Here is a 14,354-nt window from a genome sequence, read left to right on the forward strand (position 1 = left end):
ATTTCTTAAGAGTAACAACAAAAATTTGTGAGAAAAAGAGAATCTTCTTAAAATTATAAATACCTAGAAATATAATTCAATGGTACAAAATTATATGATAAACTATATAAAATTTCACTGAATAAAAAATATACCCCAAATACTGTTGATTGACTACCTCAGCAATACCTGTATTCTCCTAATTACACAACCTAGAAATTTGGAAATCCTTCTAGAGCAATCCTTCTCCTCAATCTTCAGGAATAGTCACTGAATCCTGCCAAATTGACCTCATAAATATTTCTCAAATTTTTACCCCTTCTAAATCTCCAAATCAATTATCCTAGTTATCCTTTGCAAAGACGGAAGCAAATTAGTCTCCCTATTTCTAGTCTTTCCCCTCTCAAAATCATAGCCCATTCATCAGCCAGAGTAATCAATCTAAAACACAAATTGACTAGATAAGGTCCCAGTTTAAAAACAGAGATCACTACAGCACTCAAGATGGAATCCAAGCACAAGGCCTTTAGTCACCTGGACTGAGCATCATCTCCTTCATCTACTCTTTACCCTTTTTAAGGAATAAAAACATGGTTCTGTTTACCAAATCAGGAATGCAAGTATCACTCACTAAAAATGCCCAGGTTTCTCACAGCTACAAACATGTTTATATTACTAAGCTTCCATTAAATTTGGTGAAGATTTTTTTCATGAGAAAAAATTACTTTACATTAATATAAACAGAAGAAAATGCAAAATTTTGTTACCGCTTAAGTTAAAATGCAAGATTCAAAAGAAGGCTCACACACACAGAGTTGGAGCCTTTTGCAGGTGCTAAAAATGGTGATGCTTACACCTGTAATTGGAGGTGAAAGTGTAATACTACCAAAATCTTAACACTCCATTTACCAACACCTGTAACTAACACAAAATAACTGTCAAGCAATAATTCCTTTTTTTTTTTTTTTTTGGTAATGGGAATTGAACCCAAGGATGCTAACCACTGAACTACATCTCCAGCCGTATTTTCCATTTTGAGTCAGGCTCTAGCTACTTTATGGAAGCTCATCTTGAAACTGTAATACTCCTGCCTCCCCAGTAGCTGGAATTACAGGCATATGCAGTACACACTCCATAATTCATTCTTTATGTTGATTAACTCAAAGGTCTTGCAAGATCTTATATGACCTCATCTCTGTATCTCTACCACTCATTCTTGCTCTCTACTCTGTATTCCTAGTATGTTGTCACATTTCCACTTTAAAGTCTTTGTCCTCGCCATTCTCACCAACTAGAAACTTTTTCCACTAATGAATATAGCTTTTTCTCAACTCCTAAAAGTATTTCCTCAAATGTTGCTTCTCCATGAGGTAACAATACTGTTTTCCTCCATCATTTTCCTTATTTTTCTGTTTATTATAGATTTCCTACCAGAATGTAAGTTCTATGACACTAAGATTTTTGGTGTTTATTCACTGAATCTCTAGAGCCTAGAACAAGTACATGGTAGAATCTCAACGAATTAATTTATTGAATGAGAAATCCTGTCAAACAGATCATACTTAGATTTTACTTTAAGACTGTAACAGTGAGAGCCTGCCTGGAGTCACATAGTCAAAGATGAAGCAATGATTTGTAAAAAACACGGTTCCATTCTTTACAATCACTGATACTTTCATTTATGTGGTGAATTCCTAAAATACTTTTTATTTAGGATATTTACCTTATCAGACAGTTTCTTCCTAGCAAGGGGTACTTCCACCTCTTTGTTCCCAGACTGGCAATGCCTAACTCATAAACATTCAATAATTATTTAATATGGAAAATGAATAAATGCATAAATAAATACATTAGGTACCCCCAAACTTTTACATGAATGTCTCAATGGTCCAAAAGATTGTCAACTATCCTATTTAATTTTAAATCGAGTTTTAATATAAAAATACAGTGTGCCTTAACAAAAGTACTGGCACAGAAAGTTTCTTCAATTGACAAAACGTGATTTCCGAATTAAACGGACTTGTGCTGTATCTGCACAATTTTCTACAACCTGGTTTTTAAGGTTTTATTCGTCATTAGCATATACTACGTTGAAAGTTCCAGAATCAGTTACTCACTTCACTCTATACACATGCATATTACCTCTCAACAAAAAATGCAAAGTGTCATTTTCGCCATCATCGAACTTTACAAGACATGCTAGACACACAGACAACTTCGCTTACAAAAATTAACGCTGAGAACATTCTCCGGAGCAATACCTGGCCCAGGCGTCCCCGAGGTAGCTTTCTGGAGGAAGTTTGGCACTAGTGTAAGGGCATAACTAACTTGCTGTAGAACCCCAGGTACCACACACAGGTCCTCTCTAAGAAATATTCACTCCTAGGCATAAGGGGTGGTTGCAGCAAGACTTAAAATTGAGGCCCCTCCCAGGCCGCGTCAAAATCCAGGACCCAAAGATTCTTCTCCTCAGATCTCCTCACCGTGTCTAGACTAGGGGAAAGCGACCATTTCTCTGGTAGAAGATGATGCACAAAGAAAAAAACTGGCCCTCCAGCGTGAAGGCCGAGGAAACACACAAAAACAGAACACACTACTTAGTCAGGACCGACCCCCGGAGCCTAACCACCCCTCCACAAGTTAAGCCGCAATCGCGTTTATCGCGAGATTTCTCGTCTTCTCGGAGCTCAATCTGAAACCTCGCGGCCTCTTGTGTAAGAGGGGCTAAGAGGCCGCCTCTCAATCCCTTTCACGGACCCCCAGAGCACCTCGACCCCTAGGCCCACCCCTCCCCGCAGACCTAGCAGTCCCCCAGAGTGTCTCGAAACTTCCGGAGCTCGACCGGAACCGGAAACAACTGGGAGTGGGTGGAGCCGCAAAACGAAAAAGCGCGGTGAACAGTGGAAGCCCGAGCGGACTGAGACTGGGCGGCTTTTAGACCAGTACTGCGAACTGGACTGTCCCGATGGACTCCACCGCCTGCTTGAAGTCCTTGCTCTTGACCATCAGTCAATACAAAGCCGTTAAGTCAGAAGCGAACGCTACTCAGCTTTTGCGGCACTTGGAGGTAAAGGATTTCGCGGCGTGGGACAAATTGGGTTCTCCGTCCCTGATAATTACCACGGATCCTGGTGTGGCCGGGGAGTGGCGGCCCCAGCTTGGGGCAGAAAGGACAGCTCTTCACTCTCTTAACTGTCATTTTGTATTATGAGGGCGAGTGAGTATAAGCGTTCAGGTGGCTTCAGCGAGAGACGAGGGCCTACGGAGGACTCCAGGAAAAGAGCGGGTGGGAAATTTGGGCCCACTCATCCACACCACTCCTTGGTGTTTTCATAGTTTTTAATTTTGCCATTTAGGTAGGTGATATATTTCTGATGGTGAATGCCTTGTGCAGCTCTCAGAAAAAAACTGAGAATGAAGAAATGGGTGTCTGCGTGAAAGGGGATTATCCATTCTTCCGAACTTCCTCCATACTTTGTCTATATAGACCCATGCAGAACTTGAGCTTTGAATTTTTTATGATTCACAAAGCTAAGTTTAGTTGATTTTTTTTGTATTATAGTTATACATAATATTGGGGTACATTTTGCATAATCATACAAGCATGGAATATAATTGTCTCTACTTGAGTCGCTAGTATTTATTCTTTCCCCCTCTTTCTCCCTCCTGTTTCCACTTCCACTATTGTAGTGGTCTGCCTTCTATTTGTTCATAGTTTCTTAATTGGTTCTTTATAGGCTAAGCTGATTCTTGATGATGGTATTTCACAACAGTAACCTTGTGACTAGAAATTAAAAGTAGCATTCAGATTGGGCCTGGTGGTGCATTCCTGTAATCTCAGTTACTTGGGAGGCTAAGGCAAGAACATCATATGTTCAAGACCAGCCTGGGCCTGACTCAAATTTTTTGAAAAGGTCATAGTTCAGTGGTAAAGTGCCCTGGGTTCAATCCCCAGTATCCAATACACAAAAAGTATGGTCTTAATTTTCTAGAGGACTATAGTTATCAGTAGGTAAAAGAGCAATGCTTAGAAGGTCTGTACCTCAAAATATATGTTCTCATTGTTTGTATTTTCATCTTTTGACTTAGTGTTTTTTGGCTTACAGACTTTATTTTAGTAATACTGTAAAACCCATACTCCTTGAGAACAGATAATGTGAAACTCTTAACACCAAAGCTTTCAAAGAAAACTAACATGGGTGAGGGAATAAAAGATCAGAAAAGAAAGATTAGAGGGATAATAAAGCAGGCAAAGAAAGATTAGAGGGATAATAAAGCAGAAAATTTTTAAAGTATTTAGAACAGATTTAATCTAATTTTGAAGTAACTAATGGTTTTTCTATCTTAATATAACAAGATGCTTAATAATGAATAATTTGTAAAGCGTTTTGGAAATTCATGCTTTCTGCCAGCTGGTTTTGTTTTTCAATCCAAACTTTACATTGTGACTCTCCTTTCTTTGTTGGTTGTAAGAAAGGAATGAAAAATTGAATAAACAAAAATTAAATTTTTAATGCCTATCCTGGCTACTTAAAATTCTTTTTTTAACTATTTTCTCCATTATCTCTTACTTTTTGGACTTAGGTCTTATCTTTGCAAAGGAGCAATCCATAGTTATCCTTGAGGTTTCATTTTTTTCATTCTCCTCCCTCAAAGTTGGTGAAACTAGAATTCATTTATAAAATAAATGTATAAGTAATAAAGGGCAAATTTTCAGTCTAGGGTTTTGTAGAGTGTTAAATATAGTATGGAAGACAAATATTACTAGATAGTCAAAAGTTTGCTACTGCATGAAAAAGAGGTATAGTGTATGGTAGGCTACAAGTCAACCTAACTTATATGGTGTAAGTGACTTAAGAAAAATTGACTGGAAGAATTTAAACTAAGATCCAAGTGATTGCTGTAGCGATTAGATAATCTAGGATGTGTGAATTTTTCATAATGGGAAAGAAAGTGGCAGTAGCACTTTGAAAAAACTGAGCTTATTATTTGAAACGAAGAAGAGGTGAAAATTGCCAACTCTTAACTAACACATTTTGTATACCATTTAATAGGTAATTTCTGGACAAAAGCTCACACGACTGTTTACCTCAAATCAGATACTACCAAGTGAATGCTTGAGTTGCCTTGTGGAGCTACTGGAAGACCCAAACATAAGTGCTTCACTGATCTTAAGTATTATCAGTTTGCTGTCTCAACTAGGTAATGCATTTAGTTTCTTTCTTTCTTTTTTTTTATTCACAGTTTTTGGAAAATATATTAATTTAATATTTTCTTTCCTTTTCTTTTTTTTTTTAGAGAGAGAGAGACTTTTTTTAATATTTATTTTTTAGTTTTCGGCGGACACAACATCTTTGTTTGTATGTGGTGCTAAGGATTGAACCCGGGCCGCACGCATGCCAGGCGAGCACGCTACCACTTGAGCCACATCCCCAGCCCCTAATTTAATATTTTCTATAGTCCAAATTTAATTATAAATTCCCTTGGAGAACAAGTCACATTCAAAAGATTTCTTCATTGCAGAACTTTTCAGAGTTACTATGAATTGTGAATCTTTAGAAAAAGGATAATATGTCATTTCTTAAAATATTAGGTCAAGGAATCAAAAGCATTTCAAAGATTCCATGTTTTATAGGAAAGAATGCAGTTTGGGAAATGTTAAGCTGCTTTGGAATTTATAAACTACAAAAATCTGTACCTACATAATGGCGGTATTGAATACACCATTCAGAAAATCATAGTTACCAACCAAAAAATCATTTTTTCTGTGATAGACATTACAGAGAATTTTGAACTAGGGATAAAAATACTGTTGTTGCTTTTTCTAATTTTTTTCCCTTTGCATTTACTTAATGATTAGCCCCCACCCCTCATTTGAGCATGGGGTGGTGGGAGTGGGATATTTCTTTGTGTAGTTGTAAAATGAAGATAAGCTTAATAAATTCAAGTGATACGGAAATACTAGCACAGGGAGGCATTGTCCAATAGAAGAATAGAAGTTTTTTTAATGATAGAAATTTTTTAGGTCCTTATTGTCCAGTCAAGTAAGTACTTGCTACACAGGGCCATTAAGCATTTGAAGTATAGGTACAATACTGAGAAACTAAATCTTTAATTAATCTAAATCTAAATAACCACATATATAATGTAATGGCTTTACCAAATTAGTAAGCCTAGTTGTAGAGTAAGATGGGATGAGTCTTTACTCATTACCACAGCTCTTCTCATCATTGCATTCACCTTTGGGGATGAAATCTCATTTTTTTGGTTTGATATGTATCTTTTTAGGTATTTTTCTATTTTAGGACAAATGATTTTAGATATTTAGATGGTTGTTTTCAATGCAGTTGGTGTTGTAGAGCACCAGATGTTTTATCCTATATCAGTATAATTCTAGTAGCTGTCTGCTACTATAATTAGAGGGTGCTATAATTTATGTAGCCATTCTCCTAATGGTGATGTTATTTTTCGACTTTTGCTTCTAGAGTCAATAGTGTGCTGGGCATGGGGGCATTGATAGTGAATGCCTTTGTGCAGATCTTATGGAAACAACTGCTGAGTATGCAGAAATGGGTATCAGTGTGAGAGAGGATTATTCATTCTTCTGAACTTCTGCCATTCTTTGTCTATACAGCACAGTGTAAACCAGTGACTACCTCTGGGGTTTGATCTCTAGTACCAAAAAATAAATAAACTCAATAGTGCAATGAACTTTTTTTTATGTAATTTCCCTCAAAAATTCCGAGTAAGGTTTTCAGGTCATTTTAAAATTGGATAGCCATTACAGGAAGTAAATTGCTTTTTTTTTTTTTTTTTTTTTCTTTATATACCAGGGATTGAAACCAGGGGCCATTAACCATTAAGCCATATTCCCAACCCTTTTTATTTTTTATGTTTGAGACAGGGACTCACTAATTTGCAGAGCCTGGCATTGAATCTCCGATATGCTTGTTTCAGCCTCCTTAGCATCTGGCTGGGGTGCGCCACCTGCATAAATTGCTTTTAAAACAGTTGTACCTCTTCTAACACCCACCAACAATTTAGGTGCTATTTCAACATTTAAATATACTAGACAATTTTTAAGTGATAATCTTTATTTTAAGTTATATACACTTTAATAGATTTATATTGTAGAGGCTTTCTGGTTTACAACAGAGTCAATGTGATAATCTGTTAATAGCAATATTTCTATAAGGATGTAAAATGAGTTTTTTCTTTGATATTAATTTATTCTCCATAGAGAAATCATTTGAGTTTCTGAATTGGAGGGTGTTGATAAGTAACCATATTTTCACACTTTATTTTCTTAAATGACAACTTATGTGAAATAAATTTAAAATTACTTTCCCTTCATTCATGAAGTCCATATAAAAAAAAATATGAAGAGAAGGGAGAGTGGAAGGGAATAGGAAAGACAGAATAAATCGGACCTAACTTTCCTAGGTTCATATATGAATACACAACCAGTGTAGCTCCACATCGGGTACAGCCGTCATGTACAATGGGAAGTTATACTCCATGCGTGTATAATATGTCAAAATGCACTATACTGTTATGTATATCTAAAAATAATTTTTAAAAAATATAGTTTGTACCATTTTATTTTAACTTACAGCTGTAGACAATGAAACCAGAGATTGTCTTCAGAATACATATAATCTGAACAGTGTGCTGGCAGGAGTGATCTGTCGGAGCAGCACATGCCACAGTGATTCAGTGTTTTTGCAGGTATGCATACCCACATAGTATGCTGTGACACTTATTTCCAGATCAAAATTGACAAAATCTGTTATAAACTGTTAAACTCTATATGATGATATAACGACATGATTAGGCATGGTTCTTTTCATAAAGAGCTGTTTGGACACACATGTAATTGTTTCTAGAGAAAGGAATTTTACCCATACTACAACCATTCTTGAAGAAACCCAAATCTACTTTATAACAGATGTCTGCATTTTGAAATGTAAGCTATTCATATTTAAAATGTAATTTGAGTTGGCATCTAATCTCCATCTATTGAGGAAACATCCTACAAAAATTAAAGCTATGGTCATAGTTTTATTTAGTAAAGATTGAAAACTCTTAAATGTATGAAATTTCATTGAATCTAAAATGTAAGCAATTGTAAGATGGAGAAACATCAGCAATTAAATTGGCATGCAATTTTAGAATTGATTCAATTTGAAAAAATCTTTTAATCGGTTAGTGAGCTATGTATGTGTTTCACTCCCTATTCACCTGTAGGATGATTAAGTGAACAATGTTGATGATTATGTTAGTTTTATGTTACTAAGTTTTCAGAACCTGAGAGAGTACACTAAAGACAAAAGGTTTACTGGCTCACAGTTTGGGAGGTTCAGGAGCATGGCATCTATATCAGTTCCGTTCTGACAAAGGCCCTTATGGCTGCAGTCACATCATATCAGAGAGCAATGGCAAGAGCATAATCATAGTGAGATAATAGGGCCAAGCTTGCTCCTTTTGCAACCTTCCTCTCTTGAGAACTACCAAAGAGGACATGAGAAAGATTTCATGTACCCAGTGACCCAAACACCTAGCACCAAGCCCCACCTCTCAGATGTTCCACCACTTCCTAATAGCATCAACCTGGGGACCAAACCTTTTTAAAGGTTTTTTTAAAAAAAAAAAACAAAACAAAAAAACCTTTAATAACAGTGAACCCCTGAGAGATACAATTATACCACTTCCAAATTGTTAACAATGGTGATGCTTTTTCATATAGAATGTGTAGAAATGTGTGAATTAAGTGATAAACTCAAAGCTTCCTATTAGTCTCATTACTTTGTATGTGTTTGAAATTTTAAATAAAGGAAAAAATATTGCTCTAAGAAATGACAAAATTCTTGCCCTAACCTTTGCCTCTTCAAATGATGACATTCTCATAATATGTGCAACTGCCCAGTCATGTGAGTAGGTACCAATGGGTTTTTATGTGTTTATATTCATACGTATTTTTTTATTCTTAGTGCATTCAGCTTCTGCAGAGGTTAACTTATAATGTCAAAGTTTTCCATTCTGGTGCCAATATGGATGAATTAATTACATTCTTGATAGATCATATGTGAGTATGCACTAAACATGTAACCAAATAATTTATTGATTTATTTTTAAACTAAAATGATGTGGTAGATTAATTTTTCTTAGTGGTTTTTTTTTTTTTTTTTTTTTGTACTTTTTAAACTAAGTGAGACTGACTCTTATTTGGTCCTCTTAGATGATTTTAAAGATCAAAACAGAATTAAAGAAGAACTGCTTCAATTTTCATAGCTAGGAGTCATGAAACATTGGTTTGGGCAGGAAAAAGTTAATGAAAGTGGACATTTTGTATATATGCTTAATCTTCTTGATAGGAAATATTCAATGAAATAGCACATTGTCACTCTGACAGTTATTTTCATATTTCTATGATGAAGTTGACTAATTTAGTTTCAAAGAGTGAAATAATTATTAATTACTATTCAGAGCTTGACAGTCTTCAGATGTTAAACTTTTTAAATATAAAAAGGAATTAGATATATGAATTAGTTTATCATTTTGATTGATAGAATGTATTTAATCCTTTTTGTCTGTTTTTTTTTTTTTTTTAAACACCAATATAAAATAACAGTCAATCATCTGAAGATGAGTTAACAATGCCTTGTCTAGGATTATTGGCAAATCTATGTCGGCACAATCTTTCTGTTCAAACACACATAAAGACTTTGGTAAGAAGTTTGTTTTTACACATATTTTTCTTTTTTTTTTTTTTAAAAAAAAAAGGTTAATTTAAGACCATCCAGCAGATACATCAAAGTTAATGTAGTGACAGATTATCATATAAAGACTTGAAATATTCTAGTTTTATATATATGTTATTTCTCAAAGACGATGTAAGTTCAGAATTAATGCAAATGTTGATATCTAAAATGTTTCCTTCTCTGTAGTATTCCATTGTCACATGAAATTAGGCAAGAATTGTTAAGTTATTCTGTGCTAATAATGCAGGCATGTCACTAGCACTCCCATTTACCTGAGTCTGCATTGTCAAGGACAACTCCTCCAGAAAGGTCCATGAGTAATCACCTAGTATCAACTATCAGTACTTGTTGTAAGTGAAAGCATCCAAATAAACTAACAGAATCACATATAGAAGTAGAATAAATTGGGAAAGTTGATTGATTACTTGAATTGCTTTTGAACACATCTCTACTGTGCAATATTCTGAATTACCTTTTTGATTTTAAATTAAATGCTATTAAAATTGTTCAAGTGCTGGGTTTTATTGACCTAGTCTTACTTTGGAAGTGGAGTTGATTTTTGAGCCATTAAAGGGTTTGAAAGGTTTTTAGAAAAAGGAAAGCTTCCATGTATGGGTGGGTTGGTAGGTATACACACCTGTTTTTAATTTCTGAATAAAAAATAATGTCCACATTCAGAAAACACTTAAATATAATAAATAATAAACATTTGCTCGTAATTCCTTACATAGAAACTGCTCTTTATGAAGACTGTACTTATCTATACTACTCTTAGTAGTTTATGAACTTACCGATCTTACCTCATGAATGGTCTCATAAGTCTAAATGGTAATTAGCAAATGAGAAAAGTTCATTGCTACCTCAGAATAAGATAAATTGTCTAACTGACTGAATATTTTCTTGCTTTATACCACAATTAAGAGAGTTCCTCATTACTGTTTTTATTAACTTAAATAGTAAAACAACTTCCCGTAGTATTTAAGCTTTTTCCTTTCTCTGTATCCATTTTGAACTATTAGAAGGGACACATTTATTATCTGTGCATTATTTGAAGTGACAAAGCTTGGGAAAAATTGATCTCCCACCAATTTGACATGTTTACCAAATTTATATTTTTTCTGTAGATCCTTTTTGTTTATAAAATTAGTCAAATAGTTTCTAAATTTAAATTTATCTTTGTTATAAATTGCTCCTTTAGAGCATTCATCTTTTAAAGATGGCAATCATTACTGAAAAGAGTTGATAATGATTTTTAATAATACTTTCACCCACTTTGTGCAACATTCACTTTTTAAACTGAAATATAAAACTTATAATTTTTTATTCTAATTCATTTTTAATTTTTTTCTTCCTCAGAGTAATGTGAAATCCTTTTATCGAACTCTTATAACCTTCCTAGCCCATAGTAGTTTAACTGTGGTTGTGTTTGCACTTTCAATATTATCCAGTTTGACATTAAATGAAGAGGTGGGGGAAAAGGTAAATATAATTATTTTTCTATTATATGTGGAGTGTTTATAGTCTCTGATATTTTAAAAAATCATTGAAGCTTTTTTTTGCATTTTAGTATGGTGTCAACTTAAATTTTTTTATGTAATATACTTTTCCTAATTTGTTTTTAAGCTATTTCATGCTCGAAACATTCATCAGACTTTTCAACTAATATTCAATATTCTTATAAATGGTGATGGTACCCTAACAAGAAAGTATTCAGTTGATCTACTGATGGATCTCCTCAAGAATCCAAAAATTGCTGATTATCTTACCAGGTATGACACTCTTTATTAAATATAGGATCTCTCTCTCTTTTTTCTTTTTTAATTAAGATGTGTTGTTTTTGCTAAATAAAACTACTTTTTAAGATGATAAACTTGTATTCTACTGATTCATAGAATACTAAATTGAAATGTTTTGATATTTTTATTAATTCCCATTCTTTTTCTCCTGAACCATAACAAAATATAACAAGTTGGTGATGATGGGGTGGTATATGTATGTTTCAACTATGTCTTACATCAGTAGGATTCTGCTGTCATTATCTAAAGATGTAGATATTCTTAACTAGTGTCTTTTAAAATTAATTTTAAATCTTGAACATTATAATTCGTTGAAAGAATATTTTTATTAACATTTATGTTAGTATGTCTATGACTTTAAATTTTTTGTCAAAATATTAATGTTTTCCTTGGTACATGCCACTTTTGTGTCATAGTTAAAATGGAATGTTTATATGTCCTTTCTATCAGTGAGTTTCATGTAACCATCTATCTTTTGAGATCGGGTAGTAGCTCTTTTCCAAAGATCTCATGGCCTGTTAACATCTTAAGTTAAATTTCCATAGTGCCTAAGCAGCACTGTGGTCCCGACTGAAGAAATTATTGAAAATGCTTTGAAGAGTTAAATTAAGTTATCATTCACAAATAGGAAAACATTTATTGAGCTCCTACTATTATCAGACACTCAGGAAGGATGGGTTCTTGCAGTAGCAAAATGTAAAGACAGTTCCTGATTTTTAAGAAACATGGAATCAAGTGCCAGATGCAATGGTGTTTGCCTGTAATCACAGGGGCTTGGGAGGCTGAGGCAGTAGGATTGCAAGTTCAAAGCCAGCCTCAGCAACTTATTGAGGTTCTGAGCAACTTAACGAGATCCTGTCTCAAAATGAAAAATAAAAGGCTGTAGATATGGCTCAGTGGTTAAGCACACCCCCCAGGTACAATCCCTAGTACAAAAAAAAAAAAAAACAAGGAAAGGAAAAAGAAACATAGAATGAAGAAATTTAAAAGGGAAGGGCTGGGGATATGAAGCAGTGGTAATGGTAGGGTGCTTGCCTGGCATGTACCAGGCCCTGGGTTCAATCCCTAGCACCACCAAAAAAAGAAAGAAAAGAACTTTAAAAAAAAAAAAAAAAAAAGCTGGATCCATTGGTACAATTATTCCAGCAACTAGGGAAGGAGATCACAAGTTCAAGGCCAGCCTTTGCAATTTAGCAAGACCCTGTCTCAAAATAAAAAAATTAGAAAGGATTGGGTCTGTAGCCCAGTAGTAGAGCATCCCTGAATTTAATCCCCTGTACAAAAGAAAGAAAAATATTTGAAAAACAATGCTATGGACTAAGGCAAAATTGACTTCTTATATATGGGTAACTAATATTTTATAAAACCCAAGAGGAATTTACATTAGTATTTCACTTTATTTTCTTTAAACTTCTATAGATGAGAGCACTTTTTGTTCCACTTGACCTCCCTTTACTTGCCTCTTCTCATCTTTTATAAGTGTCTCAATATCCATGTGTATTCATTCTGGCTACCAGGTAGTGCTTGACAGCTTTGTATACTGGAAATTTCTTTGAGCTATATCTTCCTAGGAGTATAGAAAGATAATCTGTTTTAGCATTAGTAAGACATTGTTTGATCACTGCTTCTGAAAATATCACAGTTTTATTATCTACTTTTTCCTCTGTCCAGTCTAGAATCCAAGAAGACTAGAACCCAAGAATTACAAGTCTACTTGTAGACCTGTTATACCATTTAGCAAACCTGAGTCTTAAGTCTGTTCCAAAGTCAAACTTAATGCCTAGCTTACTAATCACAACTTCAACAAATCACACAACTTTATCTGGGCCAGCCCTCTTGAATTATTGATTCCTAGTTGACTTCCTTTCTCATTGCTTACAATGGTTTTTTTCAAATATTTGTTGCTTTCTTCTTGCCACCTTTTGTGCAGATTACCTTATCTTTGTTTAACACACAGAAAAAAATGAAATGGAATCCCATCTGACTGAAGTTTGCTCAAATCTTTGTCTGCAGACAAATTTATTTGTGTTTATACCAGTTCTTGTCTCATTAATAAATATTTTTTATTATATGTGTTAAGTCTTATTCTGTCCTACAGTTAGCAGTTTCTCCATCTTTTTTGTACGTCTCACTGAATTGTCTCTTTCTCCTTTACTTATAAACATGCTCAGTGTCAGCTTTTCCTTTAACCATATGTCCTTATTTCTTTTTAGGTATATATCCAAATTTTCATCCAAAATTGGGGTCCCTGGCAACCTCTTCACACTTTCTTTTTTTATTTCCTCTGTAAGGCTGAAAAACTTTATATGTCTAACTCATGTTTATTCTTCTAATACTCAAGTCTAAGAAACGTCATTACCTAATTAGGCCTGCCCTGACAAATCTAGGCCTAGAAATCTAGGCCTGATACCCATTCTTTGTTCTGTATCATCACACACGTTCTTCCATTATACTGTTATGTTTTACATTACTTTGCATTATTACCTTCTACATTTCTTCTTCTGTGAGCTCTCTCCAATTTAGTTATATAGAACATAGCATGAATGGTACCTCTCCTAGAGTTCAGTATCATGTGTTTGCAGAGCCTAATTTAATGCTTGCCAATTTTAGATGTTTTATATAAATAAGTAGCTATGTAATTTATTAGTATATTCCTGTGACCTTTGAATTTTTATAAAATGAACACAATCTTTTACAACATAAGACAGTTGAGAGATTAAAATTCAATGATTATTGCCAAGTGAGTTACTATGTTTCAATAAATGAGAGGGCAAATTTATGCTTATAATAGTATAAGATAGATTCCAGATTTTAAACA

At 34.2% G+C, this 14,354-nt stretch overlaps 2 protein-coding genes across 13 annotated transcripts in view; one reads left to right on the forward strand and one right to left on the reverse strand.

The window, feature by feature from the left end:
• Dzip3 (DAZ interacting zinc finger protein 3) overlaps positions 1 to 2,828 on the reverse strand; it is an 89,025-nt gene extending 86,197 nt beyond the window's left edge. For 3 of the 11 annotated variants that reach the window (XM_046464045.2, XM_058585475.1, XM_058585469.1), the window contains exon 1: positions 2,241 to 2,761. The gene's annotated coding sequence lies outside the window, so the exon portion shown is untranslated. The other 8 variants (XM_058585473.1, XM_058585470.1, XM_058585474.1 and 5 more) reach the window with 5 other exon arrangements.
• The window catches only part of Cip2a (cellular inhibitor of PP2A), a 35,481-nt gene continuing 23,812 nt past the window's right edge, over positions 2,686 to 14,354 (forward strand). Inside the window, exons 1-7 of one of the 2 annotated variants that reach the window (XM_046464047.2) lie at positions 2,686 to 3,046; positions 5,034 to 5,181; positions 7,595 to 7,707; positions 8,970 to 9,064; positions 9,611 to 9,707; positions 11,097 to 11,219; positions 11,364 to 11,509. In XM_046464047.2, the coding sequence (XP_046320003.1) occupies positions 2,945 to 3,046; positions 5,034 to 5,181; positions 7,595 to 7,707; positions 8,970 to 9,064; positions 9,611 to 9,707; positions 11,097 to 11,219; positions 11,364 to 11,509 (824 nt within the window). In that variant the 5' untranslated portion in view covers positions 2,686 to 2,944. The remainder of the gene's footprint in view (positions 3,047 to 5,033; positions 5,182 to 7,594; positions 7,708 to 8,969; positions 9,065 to 9,610; positions 9,708 to 11,096; positions 11,220 to 11,363; positions 11,510 to 14,354) is intronic. The other variant, XM_046464046.2, reaches the window with a different exon arrangement.

The sequence above is a fragment of the Marmota monax genome, unplaced genomic scaffold, assembly GCF_021218885.2.
Source record: "Marmota monax isolate L192 unplaced genomic scaffold, Marmota_monax_Labrador192_F-V1.1 WCK01_AAM20220418_F8-fsc00156, whole genome shotgun sequence".
In the NCBI taxonomy this organism is placed as follows: Eukaryota; Metazoa; Chordata; class Mammalia; order Rodentia; family Sciuridae; genus Marmota; species Marmota monax.